The 15,546-nt window shown below is 35.7% G+C and overlaps 1 protein-coding gene across 1 annotated transcript in view; it reads left to right on the plus strand.

Annotated features, from left to right (window-relative positions):
* LOC106874080 (threonylcarbamoyl-AMP synthase) overlaps positions 1-14,527 on the plus strand; it is a 50,340-nt gene extending 35,813 nt beyond the window's left edge. Inside the window, exon 5 of the mRNA XM_089338901.1 lies at positions 7,347-14,527. Within this exon, the coding sequence (XP_089195027.1) occupies positions 7,347-7,407 (61 nt within the window). The 3' untranslated portion in view covers positions 7,408-14,527. The remainder of the gene's footprint in view (positions 1-7,346) is intronic.
* Positions 14,528-15,546: the final 1,019 nt, after the last annotated feature.

A 15,546-nucleotide genomic window follows, 5' to 3' on the forward strand; every position in this document is an offset into this window, starting at 1 on the left:
TGGGCCTCTAAACAAGACAACCAAAGCTGACAGAACAGAGAAAAGCAAGTTCCATTCACACTTCCTACTTGCAAGGAGTTAGTAACAGAAGATATTCCCTGCTATAATATCTGCTCCAACAAGAAACGTCATTCCACTAAGGGATGGTAGAAAATAATGGAGTAAAACAGTTAAAAATAAACTTAGTACTTTTGGGAAAAATCTTAGTATTCATTCTCCGAGTAAAAAGGCATGTTATTGAAACAAGCATTATGAGTATGGAAGAGAGATTTTGTGAGATGCTGGGAAGCTATTTGTTAAACTGCTGTCATATGAGCCATGAGAGGAGAGATTTTATATGCTGGTATGTATATTGCTATTGTTGCATAACTCCAGATTAGTCTTGATTGAGCTGACACAGGGGTCAAATGAAAAGGATAAGAAATGGTTATGTTGAATTACATCATTTTAGCCATTCAACAAAAGATGATAAACTAAGTATTATGATTGATGTGATCGACTTTAAATGCTGTCTCTGCATGTCTTCAGTCTAATAACTGAAACAAATGAAAAGTATATATGTAGTTGAACATCTGTGTGTTTAGTATGTATATATTTGTGTGTGTATGTGTGTGTATATATATATATATATATATATATATATATATATATGTATAAAGAAAGAAAAGGATAAAGAGACCAATGGCAAAGTTAGAATTATATTTTATGTATAAAGTCTTACAGCTGTTTCAGGGAAAATCCAATGTATCCCTTCATTGGAGACGGTAATAATAGAAGAATGGATTATTACATCTATAAGAGGAGATTTGTAGTAAGAAGTGAGAGCATTGCGCAGAAGAAAGAACAAAGAAGAAACAGTACTTGGAGTATAGTTCCATTGCAGCGGTAAACATCCATGTGTAGCAAACTCATAAGAGGCGGAGAGAGAACGTAAGTTCGTTTGCCCGAACATGAGAAATTATTGATTTCTCATTGGTTAAAAATTACTGCCCATATACGAATTATGAACTTCGTTGAAGAAATCTTTCACGGGATTACGGTTCTATGATTCGTGTATGAGTAGTTATAAAAACCCTGATTTTCGGCAAAATCTCCAGTGATCGTTGGATGTTACTCAAGTCCACGACACTCACCCTTTTGAGTATAGGCTAATACATATGCCATGTTCAATACTCAAATCCGACAATATTGAATTGTCGTGAAACCTTATTAGTGAGAATGAGAAACTAGTTAATGATAAATTTAAGTCGTAAATTCTCTACGATGAAATGCTTTGTTTCTAAATTTCTATAAATGTAAAAATATGTATATAATAAATTAATGTAGAAACTTAATTCCTTTTACTTCTTGTTTCTTTCAACTTGTTGAATTTATTTCTGTATATTAATGAAACTGTATTTTTTTATGTGTAAGGGTCAAAAAAATATAATCTATATTTTCAACATATGTGCACATGATAAATGCTCACCCAGCGTTTTATCATGTATACATCATAACATTTACGCAGCCTAAACTAAACTAAACTAAACTAAGAGTTATGCTTAGTGATAAATACTTATAATTAAGTTATAAGTAACGAAATTATCATTATAGCTTTTAATTAATAAACAATGAAAACATTATAAATAAAGATATAGTATATCTCACATTTCAATGACCTGTTGCTGTGATAAACAACCAACATAGAAAAACTAGTGTCCGACTTGTTATATACACATAAAACATGTAAAGAATCCTTGTGGGTATTTTCCAGAGATAATTGTAGTAGCAAAGGTGGATATATATCATGGAACTATACTCCAAGTATTGTTTCTTCTTTGTTCTTTCTTCTGTGCAACGCTCTCACTTCTTACTACAAATCTCCTCTTATAGATGTAAAAATCCATTCTTCTGCTATTACCATCTCTGATGAAGGGATACATTGGATTTTCCCTGAAACAGCTGTAAGACTTTATACATAAAATATAATTCTAACTTTGCCATTGGTCTCTTCATCCTTTTCTTTATACATACACACGCTAATACACGACCTATGTTATATTCCCCACTCATGTTGCTACGACAGGGGCAAAACTAGTTGGTATACAGCACTTACTTGGTATTGCCTGTATCTTTAGGGTTTGGTTGACTCCAATAACCTTTATATATATATATATATATATATATATATATATATATATATATATATATATATATATATATATATATATATATATATATATATATATATAGAGAGAGAGAGAGAGAGAGAGAGAGAGAGAGAGAGAGAGGTGGTCAGAATTTTGGATAATTATTTATTAGTGCTTTCATCTGAAAGCACTAATAAATAATTCCAAAATTCAGGCTACTTTTTTCTTAATATATAAAATCTGTACACCATTTCAAACAATCTATACTTATCATCATCATCATCATCATTTAACGTATGCTTTCCATGCTAGCACGGGTTGGACGATTTGACTAGGGACTGGCGAACCAGATGGCTACACCAGACTCCAATCTGATCTGGCAGAGTTTCTACAGCTGGATGCCCTTCCTAACACCAACCACTCCGAGAGTGTTGTGGGTGCTTTTTACGTGCCACCGGCAAAGTTGGTCGTATTTGCTATTGACTGAGCAGGAGTTGGAAGTGGGAGGCTATTTTGGGGTAGGAGAATAAATGTGAGGTGAGATATGTTTCTGTATGTGTTAATGTGTGTGAAGGATGTGGAGAAGTAGGTTTGTGTGTGTGTGTGTGTGTGTGTGTGTGTGTGTGTGTGTGTGTGTGTGTGTGCGTGTGCACACATGGTCTTCTGTGGGTTGTTTGTGCATGATTTATATGTATGTGTCTGTGTATGCAGAAATGTGTGTTGTATTGTGTATTAGTGTGTCCCTGTATGTGTGCATAAACATGCACACACATGCTTGTCATAGTGTCATAAACCAGTTCAAAGAAGGCTTTTATTCAAACTTTGTTTCTGCTCACGCAAGATTAGAATCCATTAATCACTGCTGTCCAATGATTAAGACACATTTTATATTAAGTAAAGACCATATCCATCTATCAACGTCTTTTGACATTATGCCACATTTTCGTACTCAGTATGAAATAAGATATCTATATTTTTATCTATTATTTACTATTGTAGAAAGGAATTAATGATAGGATATTATAATTCATAATAGTCTTCCCTGCTGAGTGAAAAGTTAGTCATGAGGCATTCAAAACGTATAGTCCTTTAGATAAAAAGGGGTTTTAATAATTCATTCTGATCTCAGTTTTTTCGTCTCTTTTTGTCCTTGAATAGTTGGTGTTGTGTTACCCATATTATCCTCGTTCAGGTATTCTTCGCAAGTTTAGTTACCCATATTATTCTCACTCAGGCGCTCTTTGCCAGTTGCTAATCTGCTCAGGTTTTCAGGTGCTGGACTGTGAGCTCTGTTTCTTTGTTGATACATTGCTTCTATTGGTGTACTGTTGGGGTTGGTTCCTTGTTGATTTATTATTTGTGGATTTTGTTGTTCTGTATCAAACTCTGTTTGTGTAGTTAGCCCTGGTTTTGTTTGTGTGTTATCTTTGCTACCTTGATTGAAAGATTGTCCTGCTGAAGTGAGATTGTGCATTGACACTGTATCTATCTGTCCATTTCCAAACTGTACGTGTGCAAAGTAGGGAGAAATCGTCTCCAAAAATTTAACGTATTCTACAAGTGGATCCCCCTTATTTCTGAGATGTCGATGATGCAATATTGTGCTTCCGATATTCTGGCGGAATTCGAGTAGAATGGTTTCCACTATTGATGATCTTGAAAATTTAAACATTCACTCATGAGGAGTTGTGTTGGTAGCTGTACAGAGGAGTCCTCTCATAGCTGGTAGTGCCATGAGAAGGACTGTCAACCATTGTCTTTTATCTAGATTTATGGTCTTCTTGAGGGTACTGTTGGTCCTTTCACATTAGCCATTGCCTTGAGGTCGATGGGGAGATGTTCTAGTTTTTATTGTCCCGTTAGCATGAAGGAAGTTCTGGAGCTTCTTATTATCAAATTGGATTCCTCTATCAGACTGGATACAACTTGGTGATCCAAACAATGAAAAGAGGTTGAGCAGGTGGGAAATTATTGTTTCGGCACTCATGTCTTTGCAGGGGTATGCTAATGGGTACCTTGAGTACTCATTGACTATTACCAATAAGTAATGGTATTGTGTGGTTGATGGCAAGGGATCAACAAAGTCAATGGAGAGGTGCTCCCAAGGTTTCAATGCCTGTATTATTGACCCATAAGTGGTTTGTGGAAGCGGGGTTTGAGCTTGTTGCATGTAGAGCAAGTGAGTGTCATTTCACAGATTTCATTGAGGGAGAATGGCAGGTGTCATACTTTACAGTAGTGACCCAGGTGGGTCACTCCTGGGTGGCACAGTTGTTTGTGAAGGGTTATTAGTGTTGTTGTGTCTCTTGTTGCTGCACATCTTGATAGCACATCTGCTGCTTTGTTTTGAATTCCTGGTCTATAGGAGATTGTGTAATTTATGTCTGAGAGTGCCAACGTATAAGTTTTTCATTTTTGATTTTTGATGTCCCTTGCTTATTGAAGATCATCAACACCAAGCGTTGATTGGTGATGATGTTGCAGTATGGGGAAACGTATCAGGTGGCACCATTTGCGGCAACATTCTACGATTGTGCAGGCTTCTCTCTCAATGATAGATTGGTGGTTTTCTGTTTTTTGATGAGACCTTGAATAGAAGGCCACTGGCCTTCCTTGTGATAGTCTCACTCCCAAGGTTAGGTCAGAAGCATCTGTTTCGATGGTAAGCGGTATTCCAAGTTGTGGAACAGCAAGTATGGCATTTACCAGTGCAGTCTTTAGCGATGCGATTGCTGTTTTTGCTTCTTCTAGCAGTCCTGCTTTGTTGATATTCTCTCTGGCTCTTGTAAGTTGAATGGTAAGTCTGGAGCACTTAGGTATCCACTTTGCATAATATGCAAAAATGTCTATTATACGATTTAGTTCTCTCAATGTTCTTGGTTCTAGCATATCCAGTAGAGCTTGATACATTTTAGAGTCAGGTTTTGTTGTTGAATTTCCAAGGAAGCTGATTTGCTTCTGAGAGAATTGACTCTTGTTCTTATCGATGGTCATACCAGATATTTCAGCTGCTTGGATAAATCTCCTGAGAATGTTCATGATGATCTTTGTCAGCTATGATGATGTCATCTAGATAGGCATGACCTGCTGGAAAATTGCTGTGGCGTTGGTACCAAATGGGAGGCGTTTAAACTCGTACAGTTTCCCCCTGTTTCGGATGTTGTCAGTTTATAGCCTTCAGGTAGGAGTTCCACCTGGTGATAAGCATTTGTCATATCTTATGTTGCTGAAAATCTTGTTTGCTGCTATTTCATTTAGAAAATCATCAATCCGGGGGATAGGGTAGGCATCCAGCTGTGTGTAGACATTTATAGTATTTGAGTAGTCAATCACCATTCTTTTCTTCCTTCCAATGGAAGATGTCACAAAGCATTAAGCTCGCCAGGAACTATGGCTTTCCTGAATTATGTCCTCTGAAAGTAACCTGTCTATTTTGTGCTTAATAAACTCTGCATTTCTAGGACTGCATCTTGAAGTTGTTGAAATTGGTTTGAGCTTAGAGATCTTTATATGTCAGGAAGTAGTTCAAATGTGGTGCATTTTAGGCTTGACATGGACATGCAGAATGACACAGGTTTGGGTGTGCCCTTGAAGTCAATTGTAACTGCCAAGTATTGACTGAGGATATCAATTCCAATGATGACTGGAGCTACAAGGTAGTTGACCTCAAGGAAATTAATGTTATATGCGTTATTTCCCAGTTGTAATTTGCTGCTGAATTTGGCTTTAATCTTCAGTGCTGTGTTGTTGGCCAAGTTAACTTTTTCTGGGCAGGTATGATCGTATTGTAATCCCCAAACTGCAAGATTTGCTTCTATAAATGTCCTGTCAGAAACTGTGTCAAGAAGGGCTTGTGTATTGTTGTCCTTAATTTTAATGGGTACCAGCTGTCCTGTACCGTTTGTTACTGCTAAAATGATGGATGATAAGGTTCCATCACTGTTTTCCTCTGAGTCGCTCTCTGGCTCTGTGATAGCTGCTGTTTTAGGGAAGTTTTATTTGTTTCTTGGTGGCTTTTTTGAGAGGAAGACTTTCTCCCAGTGGCCTTTCTTCTGACACCTTTTGCGAGTGGAGTTTCTCACCGGGCATTGATTTTTTTTATGGATGTCTCCACTGCGCCAAAAGTATGCTGATTTAGCAGCTGCAAGATGGGGTGGTTGATTGATACCAGCTGAGCCTTGGGATAGGTTACGAGTGTCTTCAATGGCTACCTCCATGGTTTGAGCAAGTTTATAGAGTGTTTCTAAGCAATCGTCTGATGACTCGAGAAGCCCTTGTCTGATTGATAGTGATTGAAGCCCAGCCACAAAGTGTGCTGTTAGGGCTTGGATTTTACACTTCTTGGCTAGTGCCTGAAGGTTTGACATAATTCTTCGGTAGACTCATTTTCTTTTGTTTTTGAGTTTGTAGCTTATGGCACATCATTATGTTTGAACCTTTCTTTATGAACTTTAAGTCAGGCGTTCTGTTCCTGCCTCGAAGGTTTTGGATTCTTTGAAGATGAGGTAGGTCCTTGCCCCACAGAGGACTAAGAGTACCTCTAGTTTAAATTCATCTGGAACTTTTGCTTTTGCTATGTAGATGTGTAGCATCTATTTCCAGTAAATATAATCTTCCTCAGTTGGGTTGTTTGGTAAGGTCCTCTCGAACACTTTGGTATCCATTTAGAATGAAGTTTGAATAAAATTTGTCATAAACCAGTTCAAAGAAGGCTTTTATTCAGACTTTATTTCTGCTTGCCATCTAATCCATTAATCACTGCTGTCCAACAATTAAGACTTGTTTTATTTTAAGTAAGGACAGTATTCATCTATCAACATCATTTGACACTATGCTGCATTTTCATACCCAATACAAAATAAGATATCTATATTTTTATCTATTATTTACTATTGTAGAAAGGAATTAATGATAGGATATTATAATTCATAACACATGGTAAGAAGAATTGCGTGAAGAAGGAAAGAGAAAATATCTATTGTATAGTTTTATTCTATTTATTGTATTGGAAACTGTAATAATTGTTACTCTGAATATCAGGTTTATGATGGCAATGAATGTTGGTTCAAGGTATATATGCGGCTTTGACTCGCATCAACCTTCACTAGGTCCAAAAATTGGAAATATGAAACTCAGAGTAATAATTAGTGGAGCTTCCTGCTTACAAATAAATATATACACACACACACATAAAATATTTCTTTCTTATTATTTCAGTGCCTACAAGAATACAATTTCTATGCTAAAAAGCAAATATCAGTTGAAAGAAATTAGCTAACAGTTTATTCTCTTGCTAAAAAGGATTTAATGAAAAGAAAGGGATCAATTTTATGCTGGAATTAATGAAAATGAAGAGAAAAGGGTAAAGATATTGAGTGTTTTAATGAATTATTTTTATATTTGATTTCATTTATGTATTTGTTTTGCAAGATTTCTGATGTGAACTCATGTGTTGAAACAGATATTGTTATATTTCAGGATGTTATTCTTCCATTCATGTTTTCTGTTGAAGCTTGGTCTGTCTACAACTGTGTGTGTGGCATCTGTAATCTAACTGTCATGTCTGTTGATAATATCTTAACATCTGTGTTATTAACTGAGCTTTTATGTTCTAATTGAGCATGTTGGTAGACACTGATGATATTTTATCCCCCTTGAGCTCCTAATCAGTGTCCCTTATCCACTTCCCTATACTACATGCTATCTCCCCAATGTATGTTGTCTTATTTGTGCACTGTCCCTCAGTACACCGAATGCTACAGACTACATTTCTAATTCTACACTTAGCCTGGAAATGTAGTCGATAACATATGGTGTACTGAGGAATGGTGCAGAAACATGACAACGTACATTGAGGAGACAGCATGTAGCATAGAGGAGTGGAGAGGGGGATACTGGTGGGAGCTCAAAGAGGAGAAAAGCTCATCAGTGCTCTACTAACTTGCTCAATTAGAACAGAGGCTTGGTTAAATACATAGATGTTAAGATATTATCAACAGACCGAGCCTCAAAGGAAAACATGAATGAAACAGTAACGCCCTCCACCACACTATGCAACATGACAACCAAAGACAGAATGAGAAAAAGAAAGAAAAAAAAAAGAGACGGATACAAGCAGTATAATACATAAACTCATACACATGCAAGGCACACATACACACACTTAAGGTGGAATAAGAAAAAATAGATATGTAAGTAAATAAATAAATAAAAAAAGCTAAATAAAACATGGGTATACACAGCATAGTAAGCAAACCCATATACACATAGACGCAACACACATACTAAACACTAGACACTGCGCGTGTACACACACACACACACACACACACACACACAGATACAGACAAAAACAAGTGGAATTGGAGACATGTTGACAAAAGATTTCAGACAAAGGACAATAACATAAGAATGATAACAAAGCTGAACTGAATGAGTATATAGTATCTGTGGCTAAAAAAAAAAAATAAGTGATCATCCCAAAATATGACAATATCTGTTTCAACATATGATTTCACATCAGGAATCTTGCAAAACAAATATGTAAACATAACAATGTGAGCCTCAGCCAGGCTAGCTAGATGTTGAAAAACACTACTTTGTTGTCTAAGAAACATCACAACACAACTTCACTTTATAGTCACTACCAGCATGGGAAAGCTGCAACTCACAAGAGGACAGGTTGAAAGACTGAAAAGAATGCAAGTGATAAACACAAAGAAAAAAAATTTATAGAGACTTAAGCCAACAAGAAAAGCATAAATGCATATTATTGCAGGAAGTAAAATACATCACCACACCAGCAGAGAGAACAGCATTTATGGACAACATACATCAAGAAAGCATTTACATCAGACATAAATACAATAAACACTTCAATAAAAGATTCACGTGGATGAAACATAAGCAACAATGTAAACTCAAGCAAGAAGAAAAACAGAGGTACTGAGATAAGATTGATGAGATATATGTGGCAGACATGCCACTAACAGCCAAATTTAGCAGGAACAACAAAGTAAACATCTATGGAAATACAACAATCAATTCTTCAGCAGAAGAAATGTGGACAAAAAGAAGGTTAACAGAACGAATGATACCAGGACCACTAACTCCAACACTAGAACCAGCAACAACACCACCACCACTAGCTGGAGAAACAGTAAGAACTGCAATAACAGGAATAACAACACCACCCAACAATGAGTATATAGTGTGTGATTATCTGTCAAAAAAAAAATGACCATCCTGAAATGTTATTTTATATTTTTCTTTTTTGTATCTGTCAAAACGCTCCACCCAAATCCCCTTATAGCATTTAATTTTTCCTTGAAACTTTCTTGTGATTGAAAAATATAATCATCTTGTTTGTTTGTTCTGTCTGAGAATCTCAGTATAACTGGCTCAGCAACTGAATACATCGATGCTTAAATATTTATCTTTGGCCATTCCATCACTCCTTCACAGATTATGTACTTTTGATTCTTGCTAGCTCAGTCTACTTAGCAGTCAGTAGGTACCGTGTAGTGGTTGTCACTGCTTCTACCAAAAAAATTAGCCTAAATTGGTCCAGTGGGGAAGAGAGGTGAGAAAAATCACATATCTTTGAAAACTTTTCCCATAAAAAGCTTCCCCTCCATCATTTCCAAGGACGGGGGGAAAATGAATGGGGAAAAATCCCAGTCAAAATAGAGAAAATCCAACTTTTATGGGGATCCTGATCCAAAATTCTGTCATTTACAGCTGTTTTTGATAGTCTATTAAAATTTTATTGAAATGGTGTCATGTCCCAAAATCTCATGATTTATTTACCTCCATAGAAATGTGCCGTGCTTATGGTTTTGGATTTAGCTAGGTCTGAAAACACTGCAAACTCAACCATTTGTTACATGTAACAAAATCGGCTTTAAATATAAAAAAATATTTTAAATATTGCCAAAAAAAGTTCTTTCCAAGAACCTGAAAAAAAACAGGCAACTACTATACCATTTCAGTGACCTTTCAAATTGTCATATTTCCTAAAATATTCATCCAAATTTCACAAATGTAGTATCAAAATGTTTCTTTTTGGATACTCTCCAAAATAAGTACAGTAGAAATTACATTTAAATATTTTCAAAAATTCATAGTGATACCTAGTACAAGCTGCATTGATGCATCTGCATTCACTTGCACAAATCTAAATTCAGAGATATCTCTTTCCTCAATATTGAGCTGAGCACATCAGTTTTTGACAGCGATAGTATAAGCTTGTTGGAGTTTTACATTGCGAAGTGTTGGCCAGTTGTAATGAACCTTTCTAGCTGGTGTTTTACTCGTATGTAGGCTTACTTTGATCCTAACAGTAACAAGTTGATGATCACTCCCCATATTGCACTGAATTACTGCATTTCTTGTTTACAAGTATGAAATCTATTTCAGATTTGCTGCCATTCATATCTGAAATAAATGTCCAGAGTTTTCCAGGCCTTTTCTTGAACAAAGTGTTGGTCACAAGGAAACCTGTTTCTACACAAAGTTCATATAGCAGTCTGTTGTTTCCATTTGTGTGTTGGTGACATGTGTGGTGATATGTCCTGACCAAGATGTGCATTTAAATTTCCAAGCACCAGCATTAAGATTGAACTTAGGCACAGCATTCACTGTTTCAGTTAATGCTTCATAATGTTCTGCTCCCTCACTACCTTCAGTTGGTGCAATATCACTATGGTTTTAGGATTACCACTGAATACTGTGACAAGGATCCTGTTGTTCACAGGTCTTATTTCAGCTAGAGTACCCTCCACTGTCTTGCTGACAACAAATCCAACACCACCTAACACTGCACCATTAGATGATCTCCATGCTGATGTTGTGGTGAGTAGACATCCATCTGTGTGTTGTCTTAAGTTAAACTCAAGTTAAACCTTTTGAAATTTTCAGCTAGTTCGATTCATTTTTCTTCCTTTCTGAGTGTTCTTAAATTATGAGTTGCTATTAGAGAAAATTGCTCGTAGTTAAGCTGCTTCAAAATACTCCATAAAAATTTGATTATATTGAGATCTGGTGATTGTACTGTTCAGTAGTGATATGGGATGATATTGAGAATGTGAGGTGGGTGACATAGGGAGGTGGTCCTAAGAAGAGGAGAAAATGGTAGCATAAAGGTGTGGGGATGAAATATGTGCATATAATTATAGTTACAACAGTAGAGATAGTGTTGTCATTAGAAGAGTAATGAGAGGATGGCTGTTGAGAAGATGGCCTGAATGTGGGAGCAATAAACAAAACAAAATGCTTTTAGGATTTCATTTTTGCTGGGGTGAACAGGTCTTCTCAAGCACAGCAAATTGCCAGTGATCTTGGTCCTTTGTCATCTCTTTTGTGAGGCTCAACATCATGAGGTTGGTTTCAATCACTTTGTCCAATGTTTTCCTGGGTCTCTCTCTTCCATAGATCCCACCCACATTAGTGATCAGTACTTCTTTATGCAGCTGTCCTCATTGACTTCAAGTACGCATTTTATGTCTTGGATTTGTTCTTTCTGTTTCTTTTTCTGAACTGCTAAGTTACAGGAATGCAAGGAAACCAATACTGGTTGTTGTCAAATGGTAAGAAACATGCAGAGATGCATGCACATGCACACATTTATATGCACACATATATACGTGTGTGTGTGTGTGCATGCATGTATTCTGTGAGACTGAGTTGGATCTGATTCAGGTGTTTCATAATAAAGCATATTTTGTTATAAATCAAACTTATTAGTTCAAGAATAATCAAGAAAAAGATTAAGCCTTGGCTCTGTTACCCTTGTTCTGTTATTAAATCATACTTTCTACAAATACTAACATCATTTATTTTTATATAAAAATATTATAAACTAGCAGAAATACCCGGCGTTGCCCGGGTTAAAGAGAATAATGAAATCTAAAAACGCCGTCTAGACTACGCATCATCTTTATATATAGAGATGTATATACACACACGCACCCAAACACACGTATATATATGTATATCAATATAAATATACGAACGTCAATGAAGTTTCGTAAAAGAAGGTGATCATGTACATACTTTCTTGCTATTGTGATTATAACACCTCGTTGTAAACAATGTTCCTTGTTTTCCCTTGTGGAGCATATACAAATAGGTTTTTTTTGCTGCCCACTCTTGAGCAGCCAACATACAGTTGTCCATGTGAGAAGCAGGGCTCTTCCAAGAGAAGACCAGCTACAGACAGTGTTTGACCCTGAGATTTGTTTATGGACATGGCAAAAGTCACACGAAGGGGGAATTGTAGTCTTCATCATCATCAACATCATCGTTTAACGTCCGCTTTCCATGCTAGCATGGGTTGGACGATTTGACTGAGGACTGGTGAAACCGGATGGCAACACCAGGCTCCAATCTGATTTGGCATGAGTTTCTACAGCTGGATGCCCTTCCTAACGCCAACCACTCAGAGAGTCAGGCGGTACTGGCAACGGCCACGCTCAAAATGGTGTATTTTAGGTGCAGACGTGTTTGTGTGGTAAGAAACTTTCTTCCCAACCACATGGTTCTAGGTTCAGTTTCATTGGGCAAGTGTTTCTTACTATAGCCTCTGGCCAACAAGAGCCTTGTGATTGGATTTGGGAGGTGGAAACTGAAAAAAGCCTGTAATGTGTGTGTCTCTGTTTCTTCCAAACATTGCTTGACAACTAGTGTTGGTATGTTTACATCTCCATAACCTAGTGGTTCGGCAAAAGAGACCAAAATAATAAGTACAAGGCTTAAAATAAAGTTCTGGCATTGATTAATTTGACTAAAGATAAAAAAAAATTCTCAAAGGCGGTGCTCTAGCATAGCCACAGTCTAATAGCTGAAACAAGTAAAAGGTATATATATTGCATGGAAATATTGCAGGCAAGAGAAATAATATTCTTAAGATTATAAACCTGGGAAAGTACAGGACAAGTTATTACATCTGGTAAAGTACAGAACAAAAATATTTTTACTTAAAATATCGCAGCTAAGGATAATTTCAAATAAAATATTTAGATTTAGAAAATATGAGCTTTTATTAAAACTAAGAATTTTATTACAAGTTATTACTTTTATTTATTTGTTATTACTTGTTACTTCTATTAAAAATTTAAAATAACTCAGAATATTTTTTGTACTTTAAAAAAAAACATTTTAAAAAATATTAATTAATAATTAGGAATTTGAAAATAGGTTGTAAAAAATAATAGTTGTACATAATTGGTTAGTACAATAAATAGAATAATACAAAAATTAGTTATATATTACAGTAAAATCTACTGATAACAAATTCACAGTAAAATTTGCCTAAGTTATTGCCAAGTCTTCACATTTTTAGTCTTGACCCAATGCCTAGTTTTTACATAATGAATTTGCCTACCATATATACTATTCTACTTTGAATAAAACTAGTTATATTGGTACTTCTGGCTCTCATTTTTTAAGTATTCTAGTGTGTCAATATTTTAATAAAATGATGGTACCTTTTTTTTTAATTATAATGTTACTTTGTAAATTAAAATCAAATAATTTTTAATATTCAAATTTTATCCTTGGCTGCAATATTTTAAGTGAAAATTTTCTTGTTCTGTACTTTACCAGATGCAATAACTTGTCCTGTACTTTTCCAGGTTTATAATCTTAAGAATATTTCTTTTGCTTGCATTTTTCCATGTAGTCCATGTTTTTTCCAGGCTATGCTATTATGCTTATTAATAATGTGTCAATAATTTAAGATTTTACCTTATGCTTTCTTCTGTCATTTAAGCTAAGATAAATGTATTTTGCTTTTAAAATAAAAAAAGTTATTTAGATTTAAATTTGATTGGAGGCATTGCTTACAGGGACCAGTCCTCTTCAAAAATGTTAACAGTTTTCAATTTGGTTAAGAACTGAATTAACGACAAAGCTCTGAAAGATGCTGCATGTGAGTAAATTGCAGCCTTAATATTATTCAACTACTATTGTAGTTGAATGATTCTTTGACAAGTCTTAAAAACTGAGAAATTCCTGTCAATGTAAACTACTATGATTCTGTTTCTCGTCTCAGATATTAGAGGACTGTGTTTATATGATATAATTGCATTAATTAATTAATACAGATGACGTAATTAAATTAATTGCAAATTAGTGGTGTCGTTGATAATTTTTTCCTTACCTCAATGATGCCAGTGACATATATTAAAAGTCCCCTTATAGAGCTTTATTCATAAAAAAGTATAGAACTATATTATTACCCTCAAATTTGAGAAACAAACACTCATAACTTTTTTCTTTTAAAACTTCATTGCTTGAGACTGATACAGTGAAATTCCTCGAATTGAGCACTATCATTTAAGTTGAATTATAATATAGTTTGTTTTTAAAATAAAGAAGTGAATTATACTTAAATCTAATTCTTTTGCCTTACTTATATTTTTTCATGATATTTTACCTCACAACTTTTTTGATACAAATTTTTGTTGCATGGGACCAAAACTATGAAATTCCACATGCTTTCTTCTATCATTGAAGCTAAGATAAATATATTTTGTTTTTAAAATAAAAGAGTTTAGATCTAAACTTGATTGGAAGCGTTACTTATTCTCCTATAGTGTTGCTACAAATCTTGATGTAAACTTTTTTCTACTGGACCAAATCTCAATTTTTTATGCCAAAATGTTAACAGTTTTCAATTTGGTTAAGAACTGAATTAGCAACAAGCTCTGAAGATGCTGCATGTGAATAAATTGCAACCTTACGAATAGACCCTGCAAACGGACAGAGACTTAGAGACAAGTTACTTGAAGCATTTAACGAAATAGAAGGGGATATAGCATCATACAACGTGGAAGACAATTGGAGATTTCTGCGGGACAACCTGTTGAAAGCCACCGACCAGATTTGTGGGTGGTGTAAGGTCCCCTCCCGACCCAGAGTAACGTGGTGGTGGAACAAGGAGGTAGACAGGGCTATTAGACAAAAGAAACAGGCTTGGAAGGACTGGAAGAACGGTGGTAGCAGGGAATTGTACCAATGTGCCAGAAGGGAGGCTAGGCGACAGGTTTATTTAGCCAGAGGGGAAGCAGATAAGGAAAGATTTGCCAATGTTCTGCGCCATGAGGACCAAAGACTCGAGGTATTTCGTGTTGCAAGACAGTGTAAGAGAGAGAATAGTGATGTTGTAGGAGAGAAATGTGTTCGCATGGATGATGGTACGCTTGCATTAAATGAGGATGCAAAGAAAGAGGTCTGGAGATGCGACTACGATAGATTGCTTAATAAAGAGAATGAATGGGAGAAAGAGAGCCTGCCGTATGTCGACCCAATAGAGGGACCAGCTATCCGAGTTGATAGTACCAGGGTAGATAAAGCAATTAAGAGTATGAAGACCGGGAAAGCCCCCGGCCCATCAGGAATCACTGCAGAGATGCTC

This window comes from Octopus bimaculoides, chromosome 21 (assembly GCF_046866305.1).
Source record: "Octopus bimaculoides isolate indiv1 chromosome 21, ASM4686630v1, whole genome shotgun sequence".
NCBI classification, from domain to species: domain Eukaryota; kingdom Metazoa; phylum Mollusca; class Cephalopoda; order Octopoda; family Octopodidae; genus Octopus; species Octopus bimaculoides.